This window comes from Musa acuminata, chromosome BXJ2-8 (genome assembly GCF_036884655.1).
Source record: "Musa acuminata AAA Group cultivar baxijiao chromosome BXJ2-8, Cavendish_Baxijiao_AAA, whole genome shotgun sequence".
Lineage (NCBI taxonomy): Eukaryota > Viridiplantae > Streptophyta > Magnoliopsida > Zingiberales > Musaceae > Musa > Musa acuminata.
This window is the reverse complement of record NC_088345.1, coordinates 44913072-44929902: the sequence shown is the minus strand read 5'-3', so window position 1 is coordinate 44929902 and position 16831 is coordinate 44913072. Positions and strand designations below refer to the sequence as shown.

Genomic DNA, 16831 nt, shown 5'->3' with positions numbered 1-16831 from the left:
CATCTAAGTTTAACTTGATTGGTTCACATCTAAGGTATATCTGTGCTGGGCTTAGAATGTATCATGAAGGTAGAAGTTAACAGTTATTTGTTCTTTAACTTGAAAAGTATTCTTCTGGCTAGCCTTTTTCAATTCCCAAGCAAAGATCAAATGAAGCTCCAACAATCAACATTTTGTCCATGTATCTTACTGCATAGCCTGAATCTTATACTCGGAAAAAGACTGCTATCCTTTTTATAGCTTTTAGAAGTGTCTCTAGTTGATGTCTCTTTCTAATTTTTAATGTAGATGTTTTTTTATGCCACTCTTTGCTTGCTTCTCTCGAAGGGGGTCCTGATTCACAAGTGTCAAATTACCTGTTACCCCTTCTTAAGCTGGAGACCATCTACCGTTGACCTCTAAGATTAGAAGGGGCCCCTCTACCAAATATTTTGCTTATTCGAACTCTTCCCTTCAAAGCAAGTCTCGTATTTCTTCTTTTCATAGGTTTGGAGGGTTCATGAATCTTGACTTTCCTTGTCGTCAGCATGCCATTCCCACACTCGACAGTTTGACTTTTGTGCGTCATCTAGCAAAGAAATGGATTGATTTGATTATGGGAAGCCTTCTTGAAGCTATTACTTATGTTACATCAATCTGGAAGCTAACAAGTTATGGTGGACCTAGAAGTGAGAATAAACTGAACCTAACAGAGCCTGTCAAATAACTATTATGGCTAAACCTGCAGGCTCAAATGAGAGACTTTTACATGGAGACTTACACTATTTACTTTGAACAGAGATTTTAATTTGGTGATTCAATTGCAAGCCTTAGGTATGTCATGACGTGTAGCCTAAGTACCTTGAATTTGATCTCCTCTGGTCCTTGCGTTGATCATGAAATCCACATGTAACTATTTCAAGACCAAATGAATGGATGTCTTAATCTGACATCAGTGAAGAAACCTATGCCGAACGGTGGCTTTCTCGTGGAAGGATCCATCGGTCAGCCTTCCGCTGGATTAGCTTTCACTAACACAAACATGGACCAAATGCTACTCAACTCTAGAAATGTTGATCTAGTACAACACGACTCCATAGACTAGGATTAGAAGGGCTAATTACATATTAGTTTATATAATTAATTATCTTTAATATTTCTTTTGTATACTTATAAAATAAAATATTTAATTTCATTTTTCCTCACGCCATCGTTGATTATAAGGATCATAAAAATAATTAATTATAAGAGATAATATATAATTAGCCCTCATCAGCCTGTATATAAAATTCATGGGTACTAAAGAGGTTCAATACCCATGCCATGCATCAAACAGATTAGCTTCTTAGGAAGGCAGAAATAACCAAAGAAATACATCAGTGTAACTGTTCTCGATACATACTTGCATGAACATTCATCATATACTTGGTTCATTTTTGTCTTTGAAGGTACTATAAGTATTTCAACCGTTCTTGATATTTACCAAGTAATTAGATAGACACGACAGATTGGCTTATTACGATAAGATGCACAAATGCCGTGGAGATGCAGCTTCTTTGGAAATAGACTTGGGACTAATTGATATGCTTCTTTGGTACACCCAGCCGCTGCCGGAAGTCATCCTCCATAAGCGGTAGGCCTTCACGAAGAGTAATCTTAGGCTCCCATCCAAGTAGTTCCTTGGCCTTTGTGATGTTTGGCTTCCTCTGTCGGGGGTCATCAGGTGTGTTCTCCACAATCTTCACAGGCACTGCTGGGTCGATCAGCTGATAAATAAATCAAATGGGATGAGATAACAGTTCGAGATAGAAACACTGTCGAGCAACATCAAGATTAGGAATTTCTGCAAGTGGTCATGGCAAAGTCACTGCAGGGATGATAGCAGGCTTTATGGAACTATTGATCCATGCTATTGGCATTTTCAAGAATGTTACTGACCTCCTTGACGGCCTCGGCCAGCTCCATCATCGTAAATTCACCTGCAGCATATACAATGCAATTAGACACAGGAAATTAAACATCATACCACACTCTCTAGTACCAACAAGCCCCAGACTGCTGCTTCCATTAGGAGACTAAAACACCATGCGAAATAGAACAAAGGAAATTTAAGAGTTACCTGGGTTCCCTATGTTAATAGGACCGGTGTGCTCTCCTTCCATCAGCCGGATAAGTCCGTCAACCTTCAGTTTTTTAAAAAATTATATAATCAAACAACCAGGTTGTGATCAATATTTCGGTGATGAATTCTAAACATAGGATGTGTACCATGTCAGAAACATAACAGAAGCTTCGAGTTTGTGTTCCTGGTGATTGAACCGTTAGTGGCTCACCTCTGTTGGCAACAGAGCAGAAGGAATTAGCAAAATGATGATTAAAGACGAGACAATCAATGACACTGAAAAGTGACTATATATTGATTCAAAAGAATGCATAACAAACATCAAGAATGCAAGCATAATACCGAATTGCTTGAGCGATGAAGTTACTAACTACACGGCCATCATCAATGTTCATGCGTGGTCCATATGTATTGAAGATTCTAGCGATTCGAATTTCTGACAAGAGGATACATCAAAAGAAGGTAAAATACTTTAGCGAAAGTACCAGGATTATTTCAACCGGATCACTATTTAGCCTGTCTAATGAACAACCCCCTCCTCCCAGTAAAAAAAAAGAAGTTACATTTGGCATACCTATGCCGTGCTGCCTGTGATAATCAAACATCAAAGTCTCTGCCACACGTTTCCCCTCGTCATAGCAACTCCTGACTCCTGTGGGAAAAAAGCCAGGAATTATAACAATTATAACACAATTGCAATGATCGATAACTCAAATGGACTCTTATCTATACTCGTGTTCTAGTGCTTTTAACAGCTAGAATACAGTAACACTACATGGAAAAATGAAGTTAAAAGTACTATTTTAAGCATGGAAGCAAAGGGTACAGGACAATGCTTAACCACAGTTTGCTCAACGGCTCCTACACATGATAATTCACATATGAGAAACACCACTATACATGTGTATTATGTATGTTCCAATTCAATATGCAAATTAGAAACAACCAAGGCCAATTCATATGTTAAAATAATTATATGAAAATTATAATGGACTTAAGTTAGGGAGTCCAAGTGTGCCCCACATATCAAGTTTATTCTGGCATTTATCCACTACAAGTTGCAAAGTTATATTTGGGAATTGAGATACACTAAAACGTGTCAGAAGTCTGACTGAAACAAATGCTCATTTGAGCAAATTGGTGGATAATCCAAGTGTAAGAGGAGAATGTAATGCATATGATTGCTGTAGGAGACAAACAGACAAAATAAAGATGATAAATAGAAGCATATAGAGTAGAAATCAGATCAGAAAATCCATAGATGTGTATGGCACACCTATTGGGTTAACATTGCCCCAATACTCTTCCTTCTGAGGATGCTCCAGAGGATCACCATATACCTCTGAGGTTGATGTCAACAAGATCCTGTAAGATAAAAAGATACATGGATAACTAAAACATGTCATCACAGACAAAGAGCATGACATCGAAAAAGAAATAACGAACAGCATAAATCCACCTTGCTCCAACCCTTTTGGCAAGCCCCAACATGTTTAAGGTGCCAATAACATTTGTCTTTATTGTCTGGTAAATATCAAATGCTGATGTTATCACTTAAAGTTCAGTATGTATGACATATGAATAGACAAGCAATCAAACTGATACAATAATCATGTAAGCTATGGTAAAACAAGCGCTATGAGGAGGTTCTGTCCTCAGTCCTCAAAAGCAGCTTTCCTCCCATTCCATGGTAATGATACAAACCTTAACAGGGTTGTACTTGTAAAAAATGGGAGAAGCTGGGCAAGCAAGATGATAGATCTGATCAACCTCGACCAACAATTTCTCCGTAACATCTGGAAACAAGTGAAGCACAGAGGCAAATAATAAACATATGAATAGCACATGAAGATAACATGTCAAAGATAGTATCAGCTATAGTTAAACCAGGTGAAGAACATGATTAACAAAAGCTTACTTAATATTTTTTATGAAGATTAAGGATAAACAAATCTTATAAGGAGGTGACTAATCAGAGTGTTTTGCACAGTAACATGATGTTGAGGTTCTCCCCCATAGACTTGGAGATAGTTTTTCCACCAAGAGATGCTAAAACATACTAATTGATCAATAATTTTCTCCCAAAATTTTGTTTATTTCAAGTTCCTATCAAGCTTAGATCCTTGAACTGCAATGTTCTAAGACAACACTTTATAGATCATCTGACAATGTCAGTCTCTCTAATCTTTATGTATTTATTAGACCAAAGAAATAAAAAAATACATATTTAAACCATTAAAGTTTATAGATCAAATGTTCACTTCTTGCTATTTGTTATCAACTACTATGTGTACAAAATCAGAACAAAAATGTGATGAGTTTATAACACTACCAAAAACAACTAAGTTGAAATATTAGGTAAATCAATCTTTATCACGCAACACTGTCCTATTGTAGTATAGTATTTTAAAAATCAATAACCCAGTCTAATATTCAAGTGCAATGGAAAAAGGTGAATCTAAAGGTGTCGTATCATGTACATCATCCTTGAAGTTTCCATCAAGAGAAACTGAAGATTTTAATCCAACATAGACATAAAACAGTGACAGAAATTAATAACTGACACATTCATAGATAATTGTAAAGAAGATACCATGTCTAATAAGCTCAAATCTTGGATGCCCAATCCATTTTTTAAGGTTGTCTTTGGAGCCAGTGAAGTAGTTATCCACAACAATAACCTGGAGAATTCAGATATAAGGGAACACATAACTTGAAACTTATTTGTCAGCTATGAACATTAATTCATATGGTCGATATATCTGTTTTATTTAATATGAATACATGTACATATACATATACATATATATACATACATATACATATACATACATACATACATACATACATATATATATATATATATATATATATATATATATATATATATATATATATATATTTATTTATTTATACACACACACACACATTGTGGGTAACATTTTATTGAAAAATCAACTTCATGAAGAAATGATAATTAGATGTACAACATAATCACATCCTCTGATTCATACCTCATTCTTCTCATTTTCCATCAACTTGTCAACAAGATGGGATCCAATGAATCCTGCCCCTCCAGTAACCAGAATTCGCAGATTGGGCTGCAATGAAAACAAGGTTTCAGCAAAAGCATGATAAGCAGACAACATCCACAAACAAATTTCTGAAACAGAGATGAAATGATTGTAGAATTCAAAGATCACGAGTAGATCTGAACTATAAGCAATAATGACTTTTCATGTACATCACTAGATCTGAACAATGTGCACCAGTCCATGATAGTGGACTGAAAAGAAATGTAGCTCTTCTACCAAACCCGGACATTTTACTAGTTCCAAGTCCTGTATATGCTGTACATGATGATGAACTGAAAGAAGCCACAGCTCTGGTAGCAGGATCCATATGATCACAAACATGAAAATACACATCAGTCTTTCACCTGAAAAAATTTGGAAAACCGGAGTGGCGAAGGAGTCGGAGGCGGCCTCGTGATGGTATGCTGCTCGCCATTGGCAGTCTCCTTCGCCATTGCTCGGATCTCGCCAGAGAGCACCGATCTGCACCATTTGGTTAAAAATCCTCAGTACCCCAAGATCTCACACACAATCTTAGCAAAACTTAGTAAATCGTAACACATTTGAATCATAGATTCGAACGTTAATCGAAAATTACAGCAAAAAATCCCTAATCTTCTCCTTTCAATTCGACCAACAAGCTAAGCGGTGAAGAAACAGTTTGGATCAGAGGGATCTTTACGTAGTTGTAAAAGAACGAAGATCACCAAATCAAAGACTGATGCAGTAAAAGAGGAACTCAGTTGGAAGCAAAGAATCGATTCTTCGAATATAAGCAAAGTTGACGAGAGCGAAGCGCCACCGGATCCGGGATCACAAATCTAGATCTCGAAACCATCGGCCCAGCAATTAAAAGATCCGGTCATTTTGATATCGAGAAGAAGTACCTTGTACGAATCGAGTCAAGGAAACGAGACTAGTCGAGGTCAGAGATCGATCAAGATGAAGCCGCTCGAGGTCGGAGATCGGAGAGCGGAGCGTGAGATGGGCTTCGTATATAACGAGTAGTGGGATCGGCAAAATAAGCCGAAACTGAGCTGGCGCTCCGTCGTATGAAATGGCCGAGAAGAGTCACCGACTCAACGAAGCGGCCTAGTCATCAGATGTGGTAATGGCACTTCCTTATTGGTATAGTTTGTGGGCCAGCGAATTCTGACCAATGGAAAACCTACTTTTTCCTGTTTCGTGATTGATGCCGTGCGGGCTTGTTGATACTTCGGGTTACCCTTTTCCAGTTAAAACGGCAAGGCAAATAAAAATAATAGCAAACTAAATCCAGCGTGACCCTATGCTGCGTAGCAAATAAACAGCCCGGTAACGAAGGCGGTGAGTAAAAGGTATCGGTCCATCGGTTGGTGCACCGCATTTCGAGGGGTCGGTGGATCCCATAGTGGGGGCGGGGCCCACATGGGCTCCACATTTACCAAGCGGTCAATTTGAAGGAGTAGATGCGAGCCTGATCGTGCGCGTCAGCATGGAGATTGATCGCATCGCTCGATCGGGTTCACTCGAGTTCGGTTCAGCCCGAACCAATTAGTCTTGGGTAAGCAAGGCCCGATTTGATCAACTACGGAGTCAGGATTTGACTCCCTGTCCTCAAACAGGGTTCAGCTTTCCTCCACCGAGGCCCACTTCCACATACCATCTTTGCCTCCTCTTAATGCGGACCCAGGTCCCAAGAAGAACGCGGATCCTGTCTGGCCTGGACAGCGATCCACAACCTCTCTTCGTCAGCAGACGTGGAAGCTGAGACGACCTTGCATGGCTGCCACGTTTGCTTCCGTCCACGAACTCCTAACCGTTTTGACTTTTCTATCCTTATAAAAATAAAATATTTAATCTTATTTCTCCTCTCAATAAAATATATCACGTCTATTTTTACGTACATAAATATCGTTAAAATATATAGTTTTATTATTCTTAAAAAGATAATTTTTATAAAAACTTACCTATGTAGGAGATAAGGTGAAATCAACCAATAGTAACATTACTGGCAAGATGAAATCAGGATAACTAAACAAGAGGATAATATAGGAGATAAGAATTATGTCGTTGGATAGGTATAACAAAACTTTCACAAGATAACGATCCATCTATGAAATTAATATTTTTTGAATGATAAAAATAATAAAATTATTTTTGTATCTATCTTTTTAACAGTAAAACCGATGGTACGAAAAGAAATGAGATTAAATATTTTACCTCTGTAATTATAAAAATATCAATATAATTTTTAAAATTATAAAAATCAAAATACTAAAGATAACTAACTATAAGAGATATAATTAATCCTGCTTTCCAACTCTAACTTCCTATTTCATGATTAGAAATATACTCAAATGAGATAGTAAGTTTACAAATTTAATATATACGACCAGATTTCATTTCACTCATCAACCCATCTATCATTTTCGATGATTACAATCATATGCTGCAATGCCTCGAATTATAATATAATCATAAATTGATCATACAATTTAACTCAGCCTATACCAGAAAATCAAAACATGCATATCATAAATGATTTTTAATCAGGTATCAACAACATGTATGCATTTTATTGAATGAAACGCAATCACAAGAATAAGAAACGAAAGTAGAAGGTGAGAGAGACATTCCTCTTTCTTTTCCTCTCTCCCTCTCTCTCTTCTTTGTTTGCTGCCTTCCTTTTTCTTCTTTTCCTTCAACTTTCTTTCTCTTCTCCTCTTTTTCCTTTCTCTCGCTTCTATTTTCTTCCTTTTTCTTCTTTTCCTTTTTTTTTTCCCTTCAACTTTCTCTCCTCTTCTATTTTTCCTCTCCTCTCTTCTTCTTATGTCATATCCTCTAGTTTCTCTTCTTCGCAAATTTTGCACTCAAAATGGATTTCCATACCACAACTGTGTTCAACAACACTACAAATTTGTACTGATCAACCTATGCATGCTAGAAGAAGGGACTTCACAGTGAACAAGGTTTCCACCACTTGTTTCCTCCATAAACACATTGCGAAGGCCCCATCTTTAAATCTAAGAAGCATACTTCAACATGTTTCTGTACTATAATGAATAATTTCCACATGATCAAGTATAAGATCTATGTCATCCAGCAATGCTGCTACTAAGAGATGGAAGTACAGGTGGGATGATTAGCAAAAAGTAAGAAGCTGATTACATGAAGGGTGACTTATGAAGTCCTTTTATGGGGTAATCAAGGTTGACTTCGGAGCTCATGCTTAGCTTAAGAAATCTATCCAACATAGAGTACAAATTCATGAAGTGTCATGACTTGCAAAAATGAATGCAGAAGGCCCATCTATTTGAACACAGCATACAAAATTATATGTACAAATTATGAGAAAAAAATATCTAATGTAAAGTGATCTCAACAAGTTGTACCATTTGAAGGTATATACTAAAATATTCTTTTGCTTGTTAATCCAAAAGAGTTACATACTGGGACTGAGGTGCCAATTCACAGATGAGCCATAAAGACAAATGGTTATGCCTATAAGAGAGAGAGAGAGAGAATTTTGTAACTCTTAACTCAATTCCAATGTCAAAATAAACTTGAGAAGGCAAAACACCAAGTTAGTAAAACAAATTTGCAAGAGAAGTTCACATGACAAAGATAAACTTTCATTTCATAATTTCCTTTTTATGATACAGAGTTAGTAAACAATGGAAAATTAACCATGGAAACCAACCAATACATACTAAATTACTGCCTATTATGTCAACATAAGCTCATTGGCACCTAGATGAGGAGGGCGCCTACATACCCGTACCTCGTGTTCTTCAGGTCCAGCGCTATGTTTAGGTACCATTATCTCTAAAACAGTTCCAGACTCATCATAGTAAGCTTCCAGCTTTGCATCTTCAGGAATTCGTGTAGCTAGTGGTATTTCTCTTACAAATTCTCCTGGAGGGCAATGCTCCGGGGAAGGATCCGTGAGCCTGAATGTTCTATCGTGTCGCTTTACATAAGGCATCCGGGCAGTACTGACACATGATATCTTTACTATTCCATGTGTGAGAGTGTTTTTCCAGGACACCTTCACCCGCTGCTGATCAGAGAAAGGCAAGCTCACCATGATCAAGTACCCTTCTTCGTCCTCATATATTGTCTTTGCAGCAGTCACCGGCCCACATGCGTGTCTCATTACACCAGTAAACTCATTCACCCAGGATGGCTCGGCTGGATGAACTTCCATATCTTGAGGTCTATCTGAATAAGGATTGCCGGACATACAACTATCCTCGTTCGCCCCATGGGAAAAGAAATCCTTTCTGCGTTTGTTGTACACCGGAGAAAGATCCATACAATCTCCACCTGCGTGATTTGATGGCTGTGTTGAAAGATTAAGACCTGAACCATTGAGCAATTTCCTCGAATTGGGATGTGATGCGCTCTTCAGAGGTGGTGGAGGTCTCTCGAGCTCAAAATCTGTGCTCGGAAGATTCCTCCATGACTCAAAATCACAGGCCTCTGGTGGGATCAAGAAGCTCAGATCCCTGCCGGTGAGCTCCATCCACTTCTTCCGATCGGCCTCTGCAACCACCGAGAGGTTCGGTGACCTCACTATTTCGATCCCGTGGACGCACTGTGGGTTGGACAGCCCCCTGTATTGCTTCCTCTGCATCCGATGAGATCGCATAAAGCCCTTATCAACACTGAAGGGGAACTGGGGCTCCCCTTGGCGTGAGTGCCCGTTCATGTAGCTCCGCAGCTGCATCTTTCCCAGGGCGTTCTCCGGCCGCTCCTTGAAGACCCACATGTACATGTTCTCCATGTCGTGCTGGACAAGGAACACATCGAGACGCAGGTCGGACTTGTCGAAGCCTGAGACACCATTCGGGTCGCGGATGATCTTGCTCTTGGATTTCTCCACAAGGGCAGGCTTGAAATAGAAATTGAAGAAGAACCACGCGCCCCATATGCTGTCCCCTCGCTTGGCGCATTTACGGGCCCCTGCGGCGCCACCGACGCACCCGCCTGCCTTGGGGAGGTGGAGGACGGCATCATGGTCGTAGATCTGGGGGCCGAGGCCGACTTCCAATACGTCCATGGGGTCATGGTCCCAAGGCTGCTGCGGAGGGGACTGGTCGACCAAGAGCGGGAGATTGATGTCGGGCGCACCGGAGAGGACGGTCTCCCGGCGCTGCTGGATGATGGAGAGCTCGTGGTCGCAGTCATTGTGGGCGGAGACGGCCACCGCCGGCGGGCCGGCGGGGTCCATGGAGAGGAGGGTGGAGGGTTGGGGGGGGTGGTGGTGGTGGTTCTCCATGGACAGGGTGGTGAGGATGGACTCACCCATGCCGTGATCTCGCTCGTCCCTCTCCGTCTCTTCCTTGTTCTGCTTGATCACCTCCTCGCCTCTTCCGATCCTACCTATTTGGTGGTGGGGATCGAGATCCACAATACCCAATACAAGCACCCCATAAAGAAAGCCTCACATTTCTCCAAATCCCTTAACAAACCGAATCAAATTCTTTGCCTTTGCCTCCAAAAGATCCACACTCCAAACAATTTCTCCCACCAGAAACAAGAGAGGCGAAGGGGCGAACCAAAGAGGAGGGAGGAAAAGGGGCCGCAGCGAATAAAACCCTCGTTCTGACGCTGGGAACGAAGGGGTTGGAGAGATCTCCCTTAGACGATTACCTTATGGAGCTCAAAAGAGAAGGAGAGCGTTCGAGACGTGGGGAAATAAGTCAAGCCTCGAGGCTTCCGCAGGGGTCGCAGCCGCCATCCGTGGAGTGGGTCGGCGAGGAATAACGGACACGGTGAGAGGGAGGAGCACGAAACGGTGACGGGGCCGTTTAAGAAACCGGCGCAGCGGTCGCAGCCTCCACCGAATGAGACCCGGTATCGACGTTAGTTGACGGTAACGGCAATCCTCTTTTTCTATTTTTTTTGTGTGGCGAATTATGGTTTAATTTGTGTTGCTTAAAATTTCTTTTTCTTTTTCTTTTTCTCTTTTTGTGGTGAGTTGTGATTGGACTTTTTTTGTCTTTCATCTGCGTGTGTGATCGATCGAGTTCATTTCGATTCCATGGTCAACAAGGAAAGGTTGACAAAAAAGACAAGCTTATCTTTCTTTTAATAAATTAGAGAAGAATTTTCAACGAGTATTATTCTGATCTCAGTCAATTGATTCACATTTGATTCGATAAATAAATTATTAGATTTGGTTCACTATCAAATTCCAATTTTCATTCATTTTAGATAACAAATAATCGATCATAGTATATATAATTAAAAAAAAATATTTATATTTTGAGTATTTTTCAAAGGGTACCCCGTTTTTTTTTAATTTTTTTCTAATCAGTATCCCTATTTTAAAAACTTAAAATATCTTTTTTAAAAAAACATCTTTTTCTAATTAGTTTTCAACTGTTATAGTATTTTTATTTAACTCATTTATAATATTTTTAATAATATTTATAGTAATTATTGAGGTGTCGAAAACACTATGAACTCTATTGAAAGATACTGAAAGTGACATTGTACCTCTTTGGTTGTCATGGTTAAAACATTATAACAAACTAAAATACTATAATAGGTCACTGTAATATATATATATATATATATATATATATATATATATATATATATATTAGAATACTTCAGATATTTTTTAATTAGGGATACTATTAGAAAAAAAATAAAATTATGGGTACTAATTGAGAAATATTTAAAATATAAATATTTTCTTAGAAATTTACTCCTAAAAAATTACTTATAAATATATGTGTGCGCAAGTTGGTGTCTTGAATTGAGCTAAGTCTTGTGGATCAAATTGTGCAAATATGACTTTTGGGTATATCAGGGGAAAAAAATGACTAGATAGAATGATGATGAGATCATTTAAGTTTGAGAGGGAAAAGATAAGTTGACTGAAACAAATATGTCATGATTCTACATTTAGATATTCCCAAGTGGGTTATCTTATCAAATGTGCAATTATATAGTAATTTCAAGTAAGTCAAATAGGGAGGAAGTCAGAGAATCAATTCTACCTCAATTTATGTCAAGAATATCTGAATCCAGTAAGAACTAAATTCCCCAAAAAAATAAAGAATAGTTTACATTGGCAAGAAAATGACTTCCATAAATTGATGTCTTTGTGAATATGAAGAAGTGTTTGTACTATGAAATTTTCAGCATGGTAAATTGAGTCACATTCAGATCCACATGAAACTAATTATGTAGCATTAGAAATGTGATGAAGTATGTCAAACTAATTCTGAATGCTTCAACTCATCATCACCATCATCTTAGAACAGGTTTGATGGATGATTGGTGAACCTTTTCCATAATTGAGATTTTTTGACTGTGATGTGCAGGCTCCTCAGAACCAGTGGATGTTACCACCCACTGCCCACAATGGCAGCAATAGCTTGGATGATTGAACATGGCCAGCTACTCTTCAAATAGATGTCCACCTGTGGGACCCCATGCCCTGAAACCTAAGCTCATAATTGCAGTAATTTACTTCTCTTGTCAAGTGGGACTCCATCTGAGCAAGGGCAATTGCTCCATGCCACTGAATCATTGACCTTAAAATATCCTCACATAGAAAAGCAAAAGCTCATTCATTGCATCTGTTCTCGAGAAGATTCCTGCTTCATATATGTCTTGCATCAGCCTATTTGTACAAAATATCCCCCCCTTTGACAAAATAGGTGCATAAAATAGAGGAAGAATTTGAAACCAGGGGAAAATTATGACAACAACAGAGTCTTATGTTGCCCAGGGTGTCTATCACCTTGTAGCTTTGGTTCTTCTCCAGTGTCTTCTTGTCATCTCCACGTATAATAATGTACCTTCTCTGATATCTGACACTAGTCTTCCTCCACCATAAACAACCTGCAAGAGAATGCTATCTTGTTGCATATGGTATGATAAGAGTCTTCAAGGCTTTTACTTTTAGCATGTGAGGCCAAGAATCATGTAGAAATTGTCGTCGAGAGGATGAGAGGGATGTCTTGCATTCCTTTCTCCTTTCTAAGATTTAGTAAGCATTTCTTTTCAGACTACCACATCCCCCTTGCATTATTTCCTAATCAGAAAGTATTGTAAGGACTGACATGAAATCTTTTTGAGAAAAGCAAACGACAAAAGAATGAGAAGATAATTGGTGAGACTTTTAAGTGACCACTCATCTGATCTCCATCTGCGGAGATCAAACAGTGGTTATGAGTCTTAATTGCTAGAATAAAATACATGATTCTTGGCCTCACATTCATTCTTGCAATCTGCTCTCTGATCTTACTGATTGGCTATGGTTTGCAGCAGGCAACTACACAACACCATAAAGATTGATTCCATGAGTTAGGCCCTTCCAAATGCCTTCCGATATCTTCTCCACAAGTCAATATCATGTTAGTTTCTTGAATTGTTTCAGCAGATTTATTATAGGCTTCCTAGATGAATTGAGTGCTACAATATGCAGCAATTACAGTTTTGTTGAACCCATTAAATCTGCAGTTGTTATGTAGCTCTCATCCTTATGATTCAAAATGTTGATGCTGCAACCAACAAAGCATCAATTCAACTTTTCTTCTTATGATTGTAAAGGACCCTAACACAGTAACTACAGTGTGCCATGGATTGTATTTTGTCTGCATGGGTCACCCTTGCAGAGATCCTATTCCTTTTTTTTTTTTCTTGTTTGGTGATAAGACATAGTGCTTCAGTAGGGACAGTCTTTTCATGTGGCAAAACACTAGTTCTCATAATCATTTATATTATCCTGTATGGAACATAGATTAGACCAAATCAGGGTGCAGTTTCTCCACACATTAGAGGGAAAACAAAATGATTTTAGCAGCTGATAGGTGCCAAATCCCAGTCTGTTAACTAGCTCACTGATGACAAAGATACTTCAGCTTGCTCATCTTCAAATTGGATTATGGATTAACATCTACAATTATTGATCAACATTTTCCTATTGTTTTACAACCATGCATTCACATGGAAGATGTACACATAAATAAATCAAACAATGACAAGACAAGATTGCTCTGCTTCCATAGCCACACAAGACCAGATTGATCTGCTTCCTTCAAACTATTACATTTGATGAGTGAAGACTTATATGTTTTTTTTTGTGAATTTCAAGTGATCCAATTATCACCTTTATATATATATATATATATATATATATATATCATAAAGTCAACATTACCTGTCAAATCTGTTGACATCAATCAAGGTACTGGAACCCAGTAGAAAACAATATAAAAGCAGTGCTGGGGAGCAACACCTGGCCCAGGCTTCTCTTTCTGCCATCAGCCCCTTGAGCTGCATGCCTTCTCCATCATGCTTTCATCATGATGAAGAGTCATCACAAACCAATCACCAGCCATCCACAGAAACCAACAAAACTGGGATGTATCTGAATTGGGCAACCATTAGTCCCAAAAATTAAACTATAAGAAAAGGATACAATTCATATTAAATTCTAATATTCTATTTCACATTGAAGTTTCTTCATAAAATAGAAAATCACCAATATAAGATTTAAAATCATAATTAAAAAAAATGATTGGATGAATATAAAAGATTCAATTTAAAATTTTCCTCCTCCCTTCCTCCATTACAAATTTATACATCTGATTCTCTGAGGTGATAAGGATTGTGAACAAACTTATATTGTGTAGGGGATGAAATAGGCAACCACATATCTTGTTCTGGTTCTTTTCATGGAGGATAAACATCTTACCTTCAGGAGAAATTTATGTGAGTTAGGTTGAGTCAATGTAACATGCAAACCTTCATATAAATGACAAAGTTCAACATATTTGTGTGTAAAACATATATATGCAGAGATGTTTAGATTGTAATTGACTTTTAATATCCTTTAAAAGCATTGTTATGATGGTCTGAATTTTAACAATCTTTTTTATGTGTTTTAACATTTTTATTTTTTATTTGCAACTAGCAACCATTGGAGTATATGCGGAAGATGTTAATACTTGGAGGGCTCTATTACAATTTTGTAGGAGTTTCATGAGAAGTGCATTATGGATTGTGATGCCTCTTGCTAAATTGCATCATGGACGCAGTTTCATATGAGCCAAAAGAAGGAATCATAGTGGTTAATATTCATGCGTAGTATTGCATCGATTGGGTTTATATTTGTGTTTTTCTGAAACTGAAGAGTTTATATATAATTCCACTGCAAGATTGTCAAAGGTACCATATTGTCAGAAACTTTTCCAGATCATGGAAATTCTTCAGGCAATTAACTACTCGCTTTCTCTTTTCAGCTCTAGCATTAATGGATTTTATAGAACCTAACAAGAGCTCCTTTGCGCGCGCGTGTGTGTGTGTGTGGATGATCAGATTCTGATAGGATTGGTGCAGTAGGGAAACCATGTATGAAAGAGATGGTATCCTTGCTTGGTTGTTTGTGTTTGAACAAGAACAATGACGATAAGTGTGTGAGACCGAAGGATCTCATGGTTGCCTGTGTGGAATCCCAGGAGCTCAATTCTTGTATCCGGCGCTCGACACCGCTACAGTTTATGTCATTATGTCGAATGCTTATTTCTATCATACATAAGATCTGTATGGTTTAATAAGCTTAAATGAGTCTCTAAACATTTTTTGTTATTTTTGTAGAAAGAAAAGTGCCCAAAAATGCAGCAAGAAGCATCGATTACCACTTGCGGCGGCTTGGGAGGGACAAATTCCTTTAGCAACTTTCGGTGGATGTGGATTTTTGAACTGTAATAAAGAATAATTCTGAACTAGCATGTGTTTCGGTTTTCAGGTGGAAGAAAGTGAGTTTGTTTTATGACTGCCACTTCCGAATACATGTTTCTAATTTTTTTTCATCGTCATCTTGACTACCTTAAATCTCACAAAGCCAGCCATTTGTGACTGATTGTCGATGGAACTATTTTACGAGGTGATTGTGAACTTTTTGCGTGCGTGTTTGTGTGTGAAAATTGTTGGATTGAATGTGTTGATGAGGTCTGAGAGAATTGGCCATCGTCTACTATTCATCATCCTTATCAGATAGATAGATATATGCATTGCTTTCTCTGTTGCATGGCCAGCATTACTATTCATCATCCCTACCTATCATGGACTACTCATTATCTGCTATTATTTGCCTTGGATGCTTTGTATGATGGGGATGGTGAAATCTTTTTTTGCAAAACTACTGCCATACGTAGGCTGTTGTTACGCTGAGGTTCTAATGCGGTTTAATTAAGCATCATTAGGAAATCTAGACGTGGGATTTGGGGTTGAATTTAGTGACCTGATGTGAATTTATTTGAATTTTAAATTTTGGTAGAATTAGTCACGTCTCCCAAAACAATTACCATACTTAAAATCAAACTAATTTTATTTCTATTTGATCAAAACATTATCAGACTTGCAAATTTCATGTTCAAACCCAAATCTCACCAGCATTTTAGCATAACTAACATAAGATAGTTTGGAAACAAAGTATTTACTCATTAATTTTATAAATCCAAATATTATGATCCTCCGTGCAAACAACTATTACTAATGCATTTACCAGTATCTTACATTTGATATTCTTATTATTATAACACAGCTTCTAAAGGAGTATAAATGTATCGACAAACGGCAAACTATAGTCAAACTGGTAAATGTTAATATAAGGTATAAACTTATATGAACAGTGTTAATATAAGAA

At 38.0% G+C, this 16831-nt stretch overlaps 2 protein-coding genes across 4 annotated transcripts; both read right to left on the bottom strand.

The window, feature by feature from the left end:
- Nucleotides 1–1303: 1303 nt before the first annotated feature.
- LOC103995445 (UDP-glucuronic acid decarboxylase 6) lies at nt 1304–6263 on the bottom strand. Of its 3 annotated transcripts, none has more exons than XM_009416040.3 (13): nt 6063–6263; nt 5541–5658; nt 5116–5202; nt 4695–4782; nt 3806–3897; nt 3561–3625; nt 3378–3466; nt 2676–2753; nt 2444–2537; nt 2248–2314; nt 2099–2162; nt 1918–1958; nt 1304–1745 (listed from the first exon to the last, which is right to left on the bottom strand). In XM_009416040.3, the coding sequence occupies exons 2-13, from the start codon at nt 5628–5630 to the stop codon at nt 1554–1556; spliced, it is 1047 nt and encodes a 348-aa protein (XP_009414315.2). In that variant the 5' UTR covers nt 5631–5658; nt 6063–6263; the 3' UTR covers nt 1304–1553. The 3 variants fall into 3 exon arrangements, with proteins under 3 accessions (XP_009414315.2, XP_009414316.2, XP_009414317.2); XM_009416041.3 differs by lacking the exon at nt 6063–6263 and adding an exon at nt 5858–5997; XM_009416042.3 differs by lacking the exon at nt 6063–6263 and adding an exon at nt 5774–5794.
- Nucleotides 6264–8773: 2510 nt separating this feature from the next.
- LOC135619625 (uncharacterized) lies at nt 8774–10959 on the bottom strand. The gene has a single exon (XM_065121811.1). The coding sequence runs from the start codon at nt 10466–10468 to the stop codon at nt 8882–8884; it is 1587 nt and encodes a 528-aa protein (XP_064977883.1). The 5' UTR covers nt 10469–10959; the 3' UTR covers nt 8774–8881.
- Between the last annotated feature and the right edge of the window lie 5872 nt (nt 10960–16831).

Coding starts and splice junctions, on each gene's coding strand:
- LOC103995445 (XM_009416040.3), bottom strand. CDS start 5,630: ATGGCGAAGGAGACTGCCAATGGCGAGCAGCATACCATCACGAGGCCG. Junction 3,626..3,805: donor ACAAGTACAACCCTGTTAAG/GTTTGTATCATT, acceptor GATATTTACCAG/ACAATAAAGACAAATGTTAT. Junction 3,467..3,560: donor GCCAAAAGGGTTGGAGCAAG/GTGGATTTATGC, acceptor TTTATCTTACAG/GATCTTGTTGACATCAACCT.
- LOC135619625 (XM_065121811.1), bottom strand. CDS start 10,468: ATGGGTGAGTCCATCCTCACCACCCTGTCCATGGAGAACCACCACCAC.